At 54.5% G+C, this 15,130-nt stretch overlaps 1 protein-coding gene across 1 annotated transcript in view; it reads right to left on the minus strand.

The window, feature by feature from the left end:
- Window positions 1-2,911: 2,911 nt before the first annotated feature.
- The window catches only part of LOC137311463 (oxysterol-binding protein 1-like), an 83,322-nt gene continuing 71,103 nt past the window's right edge, over window positions 2,912-15,130 (minus strand). The window contains exons 11-14 of the mRNA XM_067978657.1: window positions 13,801-13,896; window positions 9,001-9,185; window positions 5,409-5,629; window positions 2,912-4,383 (exon numbers count right to left, since the gene is read on the minus strand). Coding sequence (XP_067834758.1) covers window positions 4,235-4,383; window positions 5,409-5,629; window positions 9,001-9,185; window positions 13,801-13,896 — 651 coding nt within the window. The 3' untranslated portion in view covers window positions 2,912-4,234. The remainder of the gene's footprint in view (window positions 4,384-5,408; window positions 5,630-9,000; window positions 9,186-13,800; window positions 13,897-15,130) is intronic.

Here is a 15,130-nt window from a genome sequence, read left to right on the forward strand (position 1 = left end):
CTCACCTTTTTCCATCTCCCTCTGTTGGTGTCTCTCTCTCTCTCTCTATCACTGTGCTCAGTCTCACCTTTATCCATCTCCCTCTGTTGGTGTCTCTCTCTCTCTCTCTCTATCACTGTTCTCAGTCTCACCTTTATCCATCTCCCTCTGTTGGTCTCTCTCTCTATCACTGTACTCAGTCTCACCTTTATCAATCTCCCTCTGTTGGTGTCTCTCTCTATCACTGTACTCAGTCTCACCTTTATCCATCTCCCTCTGTTGGTGTCTCTCTCTCTCTCTCTCTATCACTGTACTCAGTCTCACCTTTATCCATCTCCCTCTGTTGGTGTCTCTCTCTCTATCACTGCGCTCAGTCTCACCTTTATCCATCTCCCTCTGTTGGTGTCTCTCTCTCTCTCTATCACTGTACTCAGTCTCACCTTTATCCATCTCCCTCTGTTGGTGTCTCTCTCTCTCTCTCTCTATCACTGTACTCAGTCTCACCTTTATCCATCTCCCTCTGTTGGTGTGTCTCTCTCTCTCTCTATCACTGTCCTCAGTCTCACCTTTATCCATCTCCCTCTGTTGGTGACTCTCTCTCTCTCTCTATCACTGTACTCAGTCTCACCTTTGTCCATCTCCCTCTGTTGGTGTCTCTCTCTCTCTCTCTATCACTGTACTCAGTCTCACCTTTTTCCATCTCCCTCTGTTGGTGTCTCTCTCTCTCTATCACTGTGCTCAGTCTCACCTTTATCCATCTCCCTCTGTTGGTGTCTCTCTCTCTCTCTATCACTGTTCTCAGTCTCACCTTTATCCATCTCCCTCTGTTGGTCTCTCTCTCTATCACTGTACTCAGTCTCACCTTTATCAATCTCCCTCTGTTGGTGTCTCTCTCTATCACTGTACTCAGTCTCATCTTGATCCATCTCCCTCTGTTGGTGTCTCTCTCTCTCTCACTGTACTCAGTCTCACCTTGATCCATCTCCCTCTGTTGGTGTCTCTCTCTCTCTCTATCACTGTACTCAGTCTCACCTTTATCCATCTCCCTCTGTTGGTGTCTCTCTCTCTCTCTCTCACTGTACTCAGTCTCACCTTTATCAATCTCCCTCTGTTGGTGTCTCTCTCTCTCTATCACTGTACTCAGTCTCACCTTTATCCATCTCCCTCTGTTGGTGTCTCTCTCTCTCTCTCTCTATCACTGTTCTCAGTCTCACCTTTATCCATCTCCCTCTGTTGGTCTCTCTCTCTCTATCACTGTACTCAGTCCCACCTTTCTCCATCTCCCTCTGTTGGTGTCTCTCTCTCTCTCTCTCTCTATCACTGTGCTCAGTCTCACCTTTCTCCATCTCCGTCCGTTGGTGTCTCTCTGTCACTGTACTCAGTCTCACCTTTATTCACGGTTCATACTCCTGTGACTCGGCCAACGTTGTCTCCCTCATACGTTGCAGGAAAGAATGCCCTTCTGGAGCATGGTACATTGGCGAGACCATGCAGACACTGCGACAACGGATGAACGGACACCGCGCAACAATCGCCAGACAGGAGGGTTCCCTCCCAGTCGGGGAACACTTCAGCAGTCAGGGACATTCAGCCACCGATCTTCGGGTCAGCGTTCTCCAAGGCGGCCTTCGAGACACACGACAACGCAAAATCGTCGAGCAGAAATTGAGAGCCAAGTTCCGCACCCATGAGGACGGCCTCAACCGGGATCTTGGGTTCATGTCGCGCTGCACGTAACCCCACCAGCAGGAAAAAAAAGTTATCGGTTTTTAATACAACTGGACATTCTCTCTCTCTCACTGCCATTCGGGTCTCTTTCTCTCTCTGGCTTTGTAATCTGACACATTGTGTATTCAGTATACTGGGACGGACTGTTTTCCGTGGCTAACCTGTCTGAACACCAACGACACCTTTGATTGGTGTGATCGTGTCCCAGCCTGATATAAGATTATGCGATTTGAGAACCTTTCACTCACTCACCTGACGAAGGGGATAATCTCCGAAAGCTTGTGATTTGCAAATAAAACTGTTGGACTGTAACCTGGTGTCGTAAGACTCCTGACATTCTGTTGAAAGGTCTTTGACCTGAAAATTTAACTCTGTTTCTTTCTGCACAGATGCTGCCTGACTCGCTGAGCTATTTTCTGTTCATGTGGATGTGGGTTTATCAAACTGTTAACAGCCCATTCTATCAGTCAGGCCTCATTGTCTGGAAAGTGATTAATACTGTCCCCCGCCTCCCACACACAACCCACCTCCCCCCAGGATTCTCAGCATTCTCCCCCACCCCCCCCTCCGCGGGATCCTGCAGTCGACCCAACCCCCCCCCGACACCTCCTGGATCCTCAGACCTCAGGAGACTCGACGTGACATTTCGACGTCTCCTTCGACGAATCGAACAACCCATGGAATTGACCTTCAGGAGAGCGTCCAACTTTCTTCAGACTTGAGCAGGACCCAAGGAGGGGGCCTGGGACAGGACGAGGAGGGGGCCTGGGACAGGACGAGGAGGGGGCCACGGTAGACAACGAGGGAGGGAAGGGGAGCAGCACGAGGGAATAATGGAGGTCCAACAAGACAATATCTGGTGAGTGTGAAATATTGGCCAAGTCTGTCCCAGCTCACTGCCCGTGTGAACAGAACCAAGCTTCACTGGCTGGCTCTTTTGACAATGTCGAAACACCAGCAAATCCCACTCGTCCCCCCCCCGCGGGACGACCCCGCTCCCTCCCGCCCTCCCCGCCGCGGGACGACCCCGCTCCCTCCCGCGGGACAATCCCACTCCCTCCCCAATCAAGGGACGAAGAAACCTTCCGTTCCCTCAATCCCCGAACCCACGACTCCCTGCGACGCGGCTCCTTCCCATCGTCAAACCATTGGAAAGAAAGACTCCCCTCCCCGTCGTGCCTTTCACCAGGACGCCCTGAAGCCCTTCACAGCCAACAAAGTACTTTTTATTGAAGTGTGCTCACTGTTGGAACGTGGGAAACGCAGCAGCCGATTTACACACAGCAAGATCCCACAAACCGCCATGTGATAAATGAAAAGATAATCTGTGGTGGTTTTTTTTTTTTTGAAAAAGTGATGCTGGTCGAGGGATAAAGATGGGCCCCAGGACACCAAGGAGATCTCCCCCCCCACTGCTGCTCTTCGAAATAGCGGCCGTGGGATCTTTTGCGTCGTCCCGAGAGGGGCAGACGTGGACTTGGTTTCACGTCTCATCGCGAAGGTGGCACCTCAGACAGTCCCTCGGTACCACCCCTCTAACAATACAGCACTCCCTCAGTACCGACCCTCCGACGCTCCCTCGGGACCGACCCTCCGAGCCGACTGGCGCCTGAGGAGTGTGGGCCTGGCTTATGGAGTGGGGGCTCGAACCCAGGACTTTTGGATGCAGAGGAGAGAGAGAGAGAGAGAGAGAGAGAAAGAGACACCCAGGGCTGACGATTCAGCCATCCCCTGCAACCTGGGGAACGATGAGCCCCAAACCCTTCCCGCCACCGCCCCATGTTAAAAGCCCACGCAGTCCCTCTCCTTGCGAGGGGAACATCTCTCCCACTTATCAGTCTTCACCCGACAAAGCGAACAGACAAAACCCTCCCCCACCTCCGACTGCTGCTGCAAATCCAGCTCTCAACTCTGTCCGTCTCTCAGCCCCCCCCACCCCACCGCCCCCGAGGCCAGATCCTGACAACTTCCAGCTGAAGGCAGCCCCCCAAGGCCGAATAGCTACACCCAGACCCCCCCCCCCCGCCCCCCACCTCCCGCGTTCCGAAGGTGGACCCACGCTGGGAAAAGGCACGGAAATATCGCCAGCCAAGGCGCGGCCATCATCGACAGCAGCCGTCGCAAAAAAACGCCCGGTACGTGCGTGAGCCCCATCTCCGCTCGCCGGAAGAGATAAATAAAACGGTAAAAGGAGGGGCGGGGGTGGGGGGGGAGAAAGAGAAATAGGGAATCGGTTAAAAGAAAACTGGTTTTGGAAAGTAACCCAATAACATTACTTTTTATAGAATATATTGGCAGCCATTTTACAACAGGGTAATATGGCCCCCCTCCCCCCGCCCCAACGGCTTTGGCGGGGGGGGGAAAAAAAAAGAGGGGTTTTGGGAGATCCTTCGCTGTCGATGCTCCTCCTCCCTCGGGAATCAATACAGAGGAGGACGCTCAGTCCAGTCTGGTACAGTCCGTCCCGTCCCGTCCAGTCCAGTCCGTCGCGCACACACACGCACACAGCAGCGGTGGGCAGCGGGCGTCAGAAGATTTCAGGGCACAGTTGCCAGTCCTGCCTCTCTTTCGCCTCCCAGTAGCTGCCCTTGTACATGTGAACCATCTCTTTGGTGAAAGGGTCTTCCTCCTTCTCAAACCACAGCGGGCGGTACGAGGAATCCAGGGCGGGGTGACCTGCAAACGGGAGGAGCAAGGGGTTAATGTAATCCTTCCAAAACACTCCCAGGGTCAGGGACAGGGTGAGATACAGAGTAAAGCTCCCTCTACACTGTCCCATCAAACACTCCCAGGGTCAGGTACAGGGTTAGATACAGAGTAAAGCTCCCTCTACACTGTCCCATCAAACACTCCCAGGGTCAGGTACAGGGTTAGATACAGAGTAAAGCTCCCTCTACACTGTCCCATCAAACACTCCCAGGGTCAGGTACAGGGTTAGATACAGAGTAAAGCTCCCTCGACACTGTCCCATCAAACACACCCAGGGTCAGGTACAGGGTTAGATACAGAGTAAAGCTCCCTCTGCACTGTCCCGTCAAACACTCCCAGGGTCAGGTACAGGGTTAGATACAGAGTAAAGCTCCCTCTACACTGTCCCATCAAACACTCCCAGGGTCAGGTACAGGGTTAGATACAGAGTAAAGCTCCCTCTACACTGTCCCATCAAACACTCCCAGGGTCAGGTACAGGGTTAGATACAGAGTAAAGCTCCCTCTACACTGTCCCATCAAACACTCCCAGGGTCAGGTACAGGGTTAGATACAGAGTAAAGCTCCCTCTACACTGTCCCATCAAACACTCCCAGAGTCAGGGACAGGGTTAGATACAGAGTAAAGCTCCCTCTACACTGTCCCATCAAACACTCCCAGGGTCAGGTACAGGGTTAGATACAGAGTAAAGCTCCCTCTACACTGTCCCATCAAACACTCCCAGGGTCAGGTACAGGGTTAGATACAGAGTAAAGCTCCCTCTACACTGTCCCATCAAACACTCCCAGCCCTCCCACAGCGCCGACACCAAGTGTGTCGGCCTGGATTATGAGCTCGAGTTCGAACCCACGACCCTGAGGCCGAGTCGCATGACAGCAAGGGAGAGACAGCCGACACCAATTGAGGGAAGGCGATGGGGGACTTGGGAGGTCGGGGTCTCTCCCTCCCTCCCTCCCTCCCTCCCCTCCCCTCCCCTCCCCGAGACGCCCTCACCGTCCTCCGCTGCCTTGTTGATTTCGGACTCCCGTTTGCGGCGGACGGCCCGCTGCTTCTCCTCCAGACGCTGCTTCTCCATGTTGGCCTCGTCCCACCTGCCGTTCTCCATCAGTCTCTGGTCGGGCCTCAGCCTGCTGTCGGTGGGAGCCACCCCTTCCTCAGGCTCGTTCAGGGTCAGGGCCAGCTCCGAGAAGTAGTACATGGTCTCGGCGTGCTCCCTGGCGGGACAGGAGAGGGGGAGGAGAAGAGGGGGATGAGAGGCCTGCATTGATTCAAAGCAATTCCCTCCCTCAATATCGGGGCCATGGTCCCTCTGGGCACCAGCCTCCTGCACAATGTCGGAGGGCTGCTCGACCGTGAGCAGCATCGCATCCGACGCCCCCACCCCCCCAACATTTTTCAGCATTAGGGACTGGTACAGCACGGGTTAGATACAGAGTAAAGCTCCCTCTACACTGTCCCGTCAAACACTCCCAGGGCAGGTACAGGGTTAGATACAGAGTAAAGCTCCCTCTACACTGTCCCATCAAACACTCCCAGGGTCAGGTACAGGGTTAGATACAGAGTAAAGCTCCCTCTACACTGTCCCATCAAACACTCCCAGGGTCAGGTACAGGGTTAGATACAGAGTAAAGCTCCCTCGACACTGTCCCATCAAACACTCCCAGGGTCAGGTACAGGGTTAGATACAGAGTAAAGCTCCCTCTACACTGTCCCATCAAACACTCCCAGGGTCAGGTACAGGGTTAGATACAGAGTAAAGCTCCCTCTACACTGTCCCGTCAAACACTCCCAGGGCAGGTACAGGGTTAGATACAGAGTAAAGCTCCCTCTGCACTGTCCCGTCAAACACTCCCAGGGTCAGGTACAGGGTTAGATACAGAGTAAAGCTCCCTCTGCACTGTCCCATCAAACACTCCCAGGGCAGGTACAGGGTTAGATACAGAGTAAAGCTCCCTCTACACTGTCCCGTCAAACACTCCCAGGGCAGGTACAGGGTTAGATACAGAGTAAAGCTCCCTCTACACTGTCCCATCAAACACTCCCAGGGTCAGGTACAGGGTTAGATACAGAGTAAAGCTCCCTCTACACTGTCCCGTCAAACACTCCCAGGGTCAGGGACAGGGTTAGATACAGATCAAAGCTCCCTCTACACTGTCCCATCAAATACTCCCAGGGTCAGGTACAGGGTTAGATACAGAGTAAAGCTCCCTCTACACTGTCCCATCAAACACTCCCAGGGTCAGGTACAGGGTTAGATACAGAGTAAAGCTCCCTCTACACTGTCCCATCAAACACTCCCAGGGTCAGGTACAGGGTTAGATACAGAGTAAAGCTCCCTCCACACTGTCCCATCAAATACTTGCATTTATACCCAGCCCCTTTCACCATCTCAGGACGTCCCAAAGCTTCACGGCCAATGAAGTACTTTTTTTTTTGAAGTGTGCTCACTGTTGTATTGTGGGAAACGCAGCAGCCAATTTGCACACAGCAAGATCCCACAAACAGCAATGAGATAAACGACCAGACCATCTGTTTTCTTTTAGTGATGTTGGTCGAGGGATAAATATCGGGGCCCAGGACCCCGGGGAGAACTCCCCCCTGCTCTTCTTCCAATAGTGGGCCGTGGGATCTTTTACATCCACCCGAGAGGGGCAGACGGGGCCCTCGGTTTAACGTCTCATACGAAAGACGGCACCTCCGACAGTGCGGCGCTCCCTCAGTACTGACCCTCCGACAGTGCGGCGCTCCCTCAGTACCGACCCTCCGACAGTGCGGCGCTCCCTCAGTACCGACCCTCCGACAGCGCGGCGCTCCCTCAGTACCGACCCTCCGACAGCGCGGCGCTCCCTCAGTACCGACCCTCCGACAGCGCGGCGCTCCCTCAGTACCGACCCTCCGACAGCGCGGCGCTCCCTCAGTACCGACCCTCCGACAGCGCGGCGCTCCCTCAGTACCGACCCTCCGACAGCGCGGCGCTCCCTCAGTACCGACCCTCCGACAGCGCGGCGCTCCCTCAGTACCGACCCTCCGACAGCGCGGCGCTCCCTCAGTACCGACCCTCCGACAGCGCGGCGCTCCCTCAGTACCGACCCTCCGACAGTGCGGCGCTCCCTCAGTACCGGCCCTCCGACAGTGCGGCGCTCCCTCAGTACCGACCCTCCGACAGTGCGGCGCTCCCTCAGGACTGACCCTCCGACAGTGCGGTGCTCCCTCAGTACTGACCCTCCGACAGTGCGGCGCTCCCTCAGTACTGACCCTCCGACAGTGCGGCGCTCCCTCGGTACCGACCCTCCGACAGCGCGGCGCTCCCTCGGTACTGACCCTCCGACAGTGCGGCGCTCCCTCAGTACTGACCCCCCGACAGTGCGGCGCTCCCTCAGTACCGACCCTCCGACAGTGCGGCGCTCCCTCAGTACTGACCCTCCGACAGTGCGGCGCTCCCTCAGTACCGACCCTCCGACAGTGCGGCGCTCCCTCAGTACCGACCCTCCGACAGTGCGGCGCTCCCTCAGTACTGACCCTCCGACAGTGCGGCGCTCCCTCCGTACCGACCCTCCGACAGTGCGGCGCTCCCTCGGTACCGACCCTCCGACAGCGCGGTGCTCCCTCGGTACCGACCCCCCGACAGTGCGGCGCTCCCTCAGTACCGACCCTCCGACAGTGCGGCGCTCCCTCAGTACTGACCCTCCGACAGTGCGGGGCTCCCTCAGCACCGACCCTCCGACAGTGCGGCGCTCCCTCAGCACCGACCCTCCGACAGCGCGGCGCTCCCTCAGCACCGACCCTCCGACAGCGCGGCGCTCCCTCAGCACCGACCCTCCGACAGCGCGGCGCTCCCTCAGCACCGACCCTCCGACAGCGCGGCGCTCCCTCAGCACCGACCCTCCGACAGCGCAGCGCTCCCTCAGCACCGACCCTCCGACCCTGGATTTTGTGCTCAGGAGTGGGACTCGAACGCACAACCTTATGATTCAGAGGCGGGAATGCTTCCCACTGAGCCATGGTTGACACCTTTATTTGCCCATCCCTCGTTGCCCTCGAAAAGGTGAAGAGCCTGGATCTGGAATAACTCCCCTTCATACAGCGTCTTCAACACAGGGGAAACGTCCCCGAGCGATTCACAAGAGTGTTCGCAGGCAAAATCCAACACCGGGCCACGTAAGGAGATATTAGGACAGGTGACCAAAAAGCTCGGTCAAAGAGGGAGGTTTTAAGGAGCGTCTTAAAGGAGGAGAGAGAGAGGCGGAGAGGTTTAGGGAGGGAATTCCAGAGCTCGGGGCCCCAGGCAGCTGAAGGCACGGCCGCCAATGGTGGAGCGATGGGAATCGGGGGGATGGACAAGAGGGCGGGATTGGAGGAGGGCAGAGATCTGGGAGGTTCCAGAGATCGGGAGGGAGGGCGTGGAGGGATTTGAGAATTTGCAATTGCGGACCGGGGGTCAGTGTCGGTCCAGGGGAGGGGAAGGCTCGATGAGCTCTTGCAGACCGTTGGGTCCGGGGGAGGAGGGGGGGGCTGGTGGATTTTGACCCAGCGACGGTGAAGGATACTCGGGACGGTGCCCTGACGATCTTCCCGCTCCACTCACGGTGCTTTGTGTTTCCTCCACAGCTCTTTCCCCCGCAGCGTCTCGTACACCGTCTTCTGCCGGCCCTCCGTGCCGTTCTCCCCCCTGCTGCTGTGCAGGACCCGCGAGTAGTCCATCTTTTCGTCCCAGGTGCCTGAGAGGACGAAGTGAGCTTTGCCCGCGCTGTCCGTCACGACGCCAGTGACCTGCGCCGTGGCAAATTGAAAAAAAAAAAATGAACACACGCGCACGCAGTCGCTCAGACCTCGGGCGGTCGTTCCACGTTGCAAACCCGGACAGAATCGATTTCTCGCATCCCCAGCGCTCTGCTGTCGTTTCGATGTTGAATTCACTGCCCGGAATTGTCCCGCCTTTATCGAATCGTAGAATGTTGCAGCGCAGGAGGCCGCTCGGCCCATTGTCCCTGGGCCGGCCCTGTGGGAGAGCTCTCCAATCAGTCCCAATCTCTCCCCCCCCCGTCGCCCTGTGAATTTTCCCCCTTCGATTATCTCTCCGATTCCCCCTTTTGAAAGTTATTATTGAATCTGCTCCCTCCGCCCTTTCAGGGAGCGAATTCCAGATCGTCGCGACTCGCTGCGTAAAAAAACGTTCTCCTCATCTCCCCCTCTTTCCCCGATTATCTTCAATCTGCGTCCTCTGGTTCCCCGACCCTCCTGCCCACTGGAAACACTCTCTCCTTATTCACTCTCTCAAAACCCCTCCTGATTGTGAAGCCCTCGATTAAATCTCCCCTCAACCTTCTCTGCTCTGAGGAGAACAATTCCCAGTTTCTCCAGTCTCTCTGCATAACTGAGGTCCCTCATCCCTGGTCCCATTCTGGGAAATCTCCTCCGCACCCTCTTCGAGGCCTGGACATCCGTCCTCCTAAATGAATATTTACGGTTGAGAAAGGCATGGATGTTAGGGAACTTGGGGAAATAAATAGTGATGTCTTGAGGAGTGTCCATATTACAGAGAGGGAGGTGCTGGAAGTCTTAACGCGCATCAAGGGAGATAAATCTCCGGGACCTGATGAAATGTATCCCAGGACGTTATGGGAGGTTAGGGAGGAAATTGCGGGTCCCCTAGCAGAGATATTTGAATCATCGACAGCTACAGGTGAGGTGCCTGAAGATTGGAGGGTAGCAAATGTTGTGCCTTTGTTTAAGAAGGGCGGCAGGGAAAAGCCTGGGAACTACAGACCGGTGAGCCTGACATCTGTAGTGGGTAAGTTGTTAGAGGGTATTCTGAGAGACAGGATCTACGGGCATTTGAAGAGGCAGGGACTGATTAGGAACAGTCAGCATGGTTTTGAGAGAGGAAAATCATGTCTCACGAATTTGATTGAGTTTTTTGAAGGGGTAACCAAGAAGATAGATGAGGGCTGTGCAGTAGACGTGGTCTACATGGACTTCAGCGAAGCATTTGACAAGGTACCGCATGGTAGGTTGTTACATAAGGTTAAATCTCATGGGATCCAAGGTGAGGTAGCCAATTGGATACAAAATTGGATTGACGACAGGAGACAGAGGGTGGTTGTAGAGGGTTGTTTTTCAAACTGGAGGCCTGTGTCCAGCGGTGTGCCTCAGGGATCGGTGCTGGGTCCGCTGTTATTTGTTATTTATATTAATGATTTGGATGAGAATTTAGGAGGCATGGTTAGTAAGTTTGCAGATGACACCAAGATTGGTGGCATTGTGGACAGTGAAGAAGGTTATCTAGGACTGCAACGGGATCTTGATAAATTGGGCCAGTGGGCCGACGAATGGCAGATGGAGTTTAATTTAGATAAATGTGAGGTGATGCATTTTGGTAGATCGAATCGGGCCAGGACCTACTCCGTTAATGGTAGGGCGTTGGGGAGAGTTATAGAACAAAGAGATCTGGGAGTACAGGTTCATAGCTCCTTGAAAGTGGAGTCACAGGTGGATAGGGTGGTGAAGAAGGCATTCAGCATGCTTGGTTTCATTGGTCAGAACATTGAATGCAGGAGTTGGGATGTCTTGTTGAAGTTGTACAGGGCATTGGTGAGGCCACACTTGGAGTACTGTGTACAGTTCTGGTCACCCTATTATAGAAAGGATATTATTAAACTAGAAAGAGTGCAGAAAAGATTCACTAGGATGCTACCGGGACTTGATGGTTTGATTTATAGGGAGAGGTTAGACAGACTGGGACTTTTTTCCCTGGAGAGTAGGAGGTTAAGGGGTGATCTTATAGAAGTCTATAAAATAATGAGGGGCATAGATAAGGTCGATAGTCAAAATCTTTTCCCAAAGGTAGGGGAGTCTATAACGAGGGGACAGATTAAAGTGAGAGGGGAGAGATTCAAAAGGGTCCAGAGGGGCAATTTTTTCACTCAAAGGGTGGTGAGTGTCTGGAACGAGCTGCCAGAGGCAGTAGTAGAGGCGGGTACAATTTTGTCTTTTAAAAAGCATTTGGACTGTTACATGGGTAAGATGGGTATAGAGGGATATGGGCCAAGTGCAGGCAACTGGGACTAGCTTAGTGGTATAAACTGGGCGACATGGACATGTTGGGCCGAAGGGCCTGTTTCCATGTTGTAAACTTCTATGATTCTATAAGTGTGCGGGGCCCAGAATTGGACACAATACTCCAGCTGAGGCCTAACCCAGTGTTTTATAAAGGTTTAGCATAACTCCCATGCTCTCCGTGCCTCTCCGAAACAAAAAGGCAGCTGGGATGCTTGCCAACAGGCTTCCCAACTTGTCCTGCCAAAGGTGAGTGCAGAGACAAGTTGAGAAGGTTTACAGAAATTGTCTCCAGCTCTGATGAAAGGTCATCGGCCTGAACCGCTAACTCGTTTCTCTGTCTCTCCACAGACGCTGCCTGACCTGCTGAGCTCGTGCCAGTATTTTCTGATCCTATTAATAAACGTGTTGGCAAAACGGAAGCCCCTGGGATTGACGGGGCAGTGGCAGTACGGATCGGAGAATGGCCAAGTTTCAGGGGCGATCGAATTGAGGGCGTTAAGACGATTAACGGAGTTGATAGAGCAGATCGAGAGAGGCTGCTTCCAGTGGGCAGGAGGGTCGGGAACCAGAGGACGCAGATTGAAGATAATCGGGGAAAGAGGGGGAGATGAGGAGAACGTATTTTTACGCAGCGAGTCGTGATGATCTGAAATTCGCTGCCTGAGAGGGCGGTGGGAGCAGATTCAATAATAACTTTCAAAAGGGGGAATCGGAGAGATACTCGAAGGGGGAAAATTTACAGGGCTGTGGGGGGGGGGAAGATTGGGACTAATTGGAGAGCTCTTTCACGGAGCTGGCACAGGGCCCGACGGGCCGAGCGGCCTCCTCCGGCAGAGTACGATTCAATCGGCAAAAGCTCCGCAGAAAGACCGAACCAGCACCGCACTGGGTCGACGCGGCGACGGCGATGGCAGTGTTTCAGTACGGCCGATTGTACATGGCGGGGGGGTTGGGAGCTCGGATTATGGGGAGGCCTCTGTTCCCCAGGTGAGGCGCACAGGGTCCTGGGAACTTCTGGGCATGGCGCGAGCAATTCCCGAGTCTCGCGCAAGCCATCATTTCTCCGCTACAGCAACGGCAGCTGGCGTCGAATTTCACCGCAGAGAAACGGGCCATTCGGCCCGACTGTGGTCTATCCCGGTGTTCCTGCTCCTCCCTCCCCTACTCCATCTCACCCTATCACCATCTCCTTCTATCCCTTTCTCCCTCATGTGTTTATCGAGCTTCCCCTTAAATCCATCTCCACTATTCCCCTCAACTACTCCTTGTGGGAGCGAGTTCCACATTCTCACCGCTCTCTGGGGAAAGAAGTTTCTCCTGAATTCCCCGATTGGATTTATTAGTGACGATCTTATATTTATGGCCCCCGAGTTCTAGTCTCCCCCCACAAGTAGAAACATCTTCTCTCCGTCTACCCTATCGAACCCTTTCATAATCTTAAAGACCTCCATCAGGTCACCCCTCAGTCTTCTCTTTTCTGGAGAAGAGAGCCCCCAGGCCTGTTCAGCCTTTCCTGATAACCCGATAAGATTCTGGGCCAATTAATCTGGTAAATTGTGCGGGTGGGTGGCATGAAAATAACTGAATAGTATTTCACCCACCTCCCACCCGGCCTGAGCTACACGCGACTGCAGTCCCTCGCCCGATGGTTGGGGTCTTCATGGCCTCAAGGCCAAGCAATCAGGGAATGGACGACCAACATGGGCTTGCAAGCTCCGCCCACCTCCCAAGAACAAATTAGAAACAAAAAATATGAGCGATATCTGGGAGGAACAACATCTTAATAAGTCTTGCATTTATATAGCGTCTTTAACGCAGTAAAACGTCCCCCAGGAGCGATTATCAGACAAACTTTGACACCGAGCCACAGGAGGAGATATTAGGACAGGCGACCAAAAGCTGGGTCCAAGAGGGAGGTTTTAAGGAGCGTCTTAAAGGAGGAGGGGAGAGAGGCGGAGAGGTTTAGGGAGGGAATTCCAGAGCTCAGGGCACGGCCGCCAATGGTGGAGCGATGGGAATCGGAAGGGGATGGACAAGAGGCCGGAATTGGAGGAGGGCAGAGATCTCGGAGGAGGTTACAGAGATAGGGAGGGGGGCGAGGGGCCGCGGAGGGGATTTGAACACGAGGACCGGGAGCCAATGTCGGTCCAGCGAGCACAGGGAGGGTGATGGGTGAACGGGACTCGGTTCACCTCTCGAGGGTTGAGGAGGCGGCCTTCCTGAGAGAGGTGGGAGTTTGGAGGGAGAGAGGGGGGGTGCTGACTGGCCGAGGTCCCTTCACTCAGTCCGAGCTCTCTCGTGCGCGTCCAACATCCCAGCAACCTACCTTTCGGGCCACGTCCCGGGAGAAGTAGCTGTAAGGTGCAAACTTAAGGTGGCACTTATCCCCTGTCTTCTTGTTGATGATGTCGATTTCCCCACTCTGTCAGCACAAAAAACAAGAGGACGACTGTAAGGTACCACATGTCAGAGGAACAGGAGGAGGCCCATTCAGCCCCCCTCGAGCCTGTTACACAGGAACAGGAGGAGGCCATTCAGCCCCCCCTCGAGCCTGTTCGTTCATTCAATTAGATCATGGCTGATCTGCATCTTAATTGCATCTACCCACTTTGGTTCCAGAACCTTTACTACCCTTACCGAACAAATATCTATCAGTCCCAAATAATCCCACTGCCCCACTCTCTCCCCATAGCCCCGTATCAATCCCCAAACTAATCCCACTGCCCCACTCTCTCCCCATAGCCCTGTATCAATCCCCAAACTAATCCCACTGCCCCACTCTCTCCCCATAGCCCCGTATCAATCCCCAAACTAATCCCACTGCCCCACTCTCTCCCCATAGCCCTGTATCAATCCCCAAACTAATCCCACTGCCCCGCTCTCTCCCCATAGTCCTGGATCAATCCCCAAACTAATCCCACTGCCCCGCTCTCTCCCCATAGTCCTGGATCAATCCCCAAACTAATCCCACTGCCCCGCTCTCTCCCCATAGTCCTGGATCAATCCCCAAACTAATCCCACTGCCCCGCTCTCTCCCCACAGCCCTGTATCAATCCCCAAACTAATCCCACTGCCCCACTCTCTCCCCATAGCCCTGTATCAATCCCCAAACTAATCCCACTGCCCCGCTCTCTCCCCATAGTCCTGTATCAATCCCAAACTAATTCCACTGCCCCGCTCTCTCCCCATAGCCCTGTATCAATCCCCAAACTAATCCCACTGCCCCGCTCTCTCCCCATAGCCCTGTATCAATCCCCAAACTAATCCCACTGCCCCGCTCTCTCCCCATAGCCCTGTATCAATCCCCAAACTAATCCCACTGCCCCGCTCTCTCCCCATAGCCCTGTATCAATCCCAAACTAATCCCACTGCCCCACTCTCTCCCCATAGCCCTGTATCAATCCCCAAACTAATCCCACTGCCCCACTCTCTCCCCATCGCCCTGTATCAATCCCAAACTAATCCCACTGCCCCGCTCTCTCCCCATAGCCCTGTATCAATCCCAAACTAATCCCACTGCCCCACTCTCTCCCCATCGCCCTGTATCAATCCCAAACTAATCCCACTGCCCCGCTCTCTCCCCATAGTCCTGTATCAATCCCACACTAATCCCACTGCCCCACTCTCTCCCCATAGTCCTGTATCAATCCCCAAAC

This window comes from Heptranchias perlo, unplaced genomic scaffold (genome assembly GCF_035084215.1).
Source record: "Heptranchias perlo isolate sHepPer1 unplaced genomic scaffold, sHepPer1.hap1 HAP1_SCAFFOLD_341, whole genome shotgun sequence".
Taxonomy (NCBI): Eukaryota; Metazoa; Chordata; class Chondrichthyes; order Hexanchiformes; family Hexanchidae; genus Heptranchias; species Heptranchias perlo.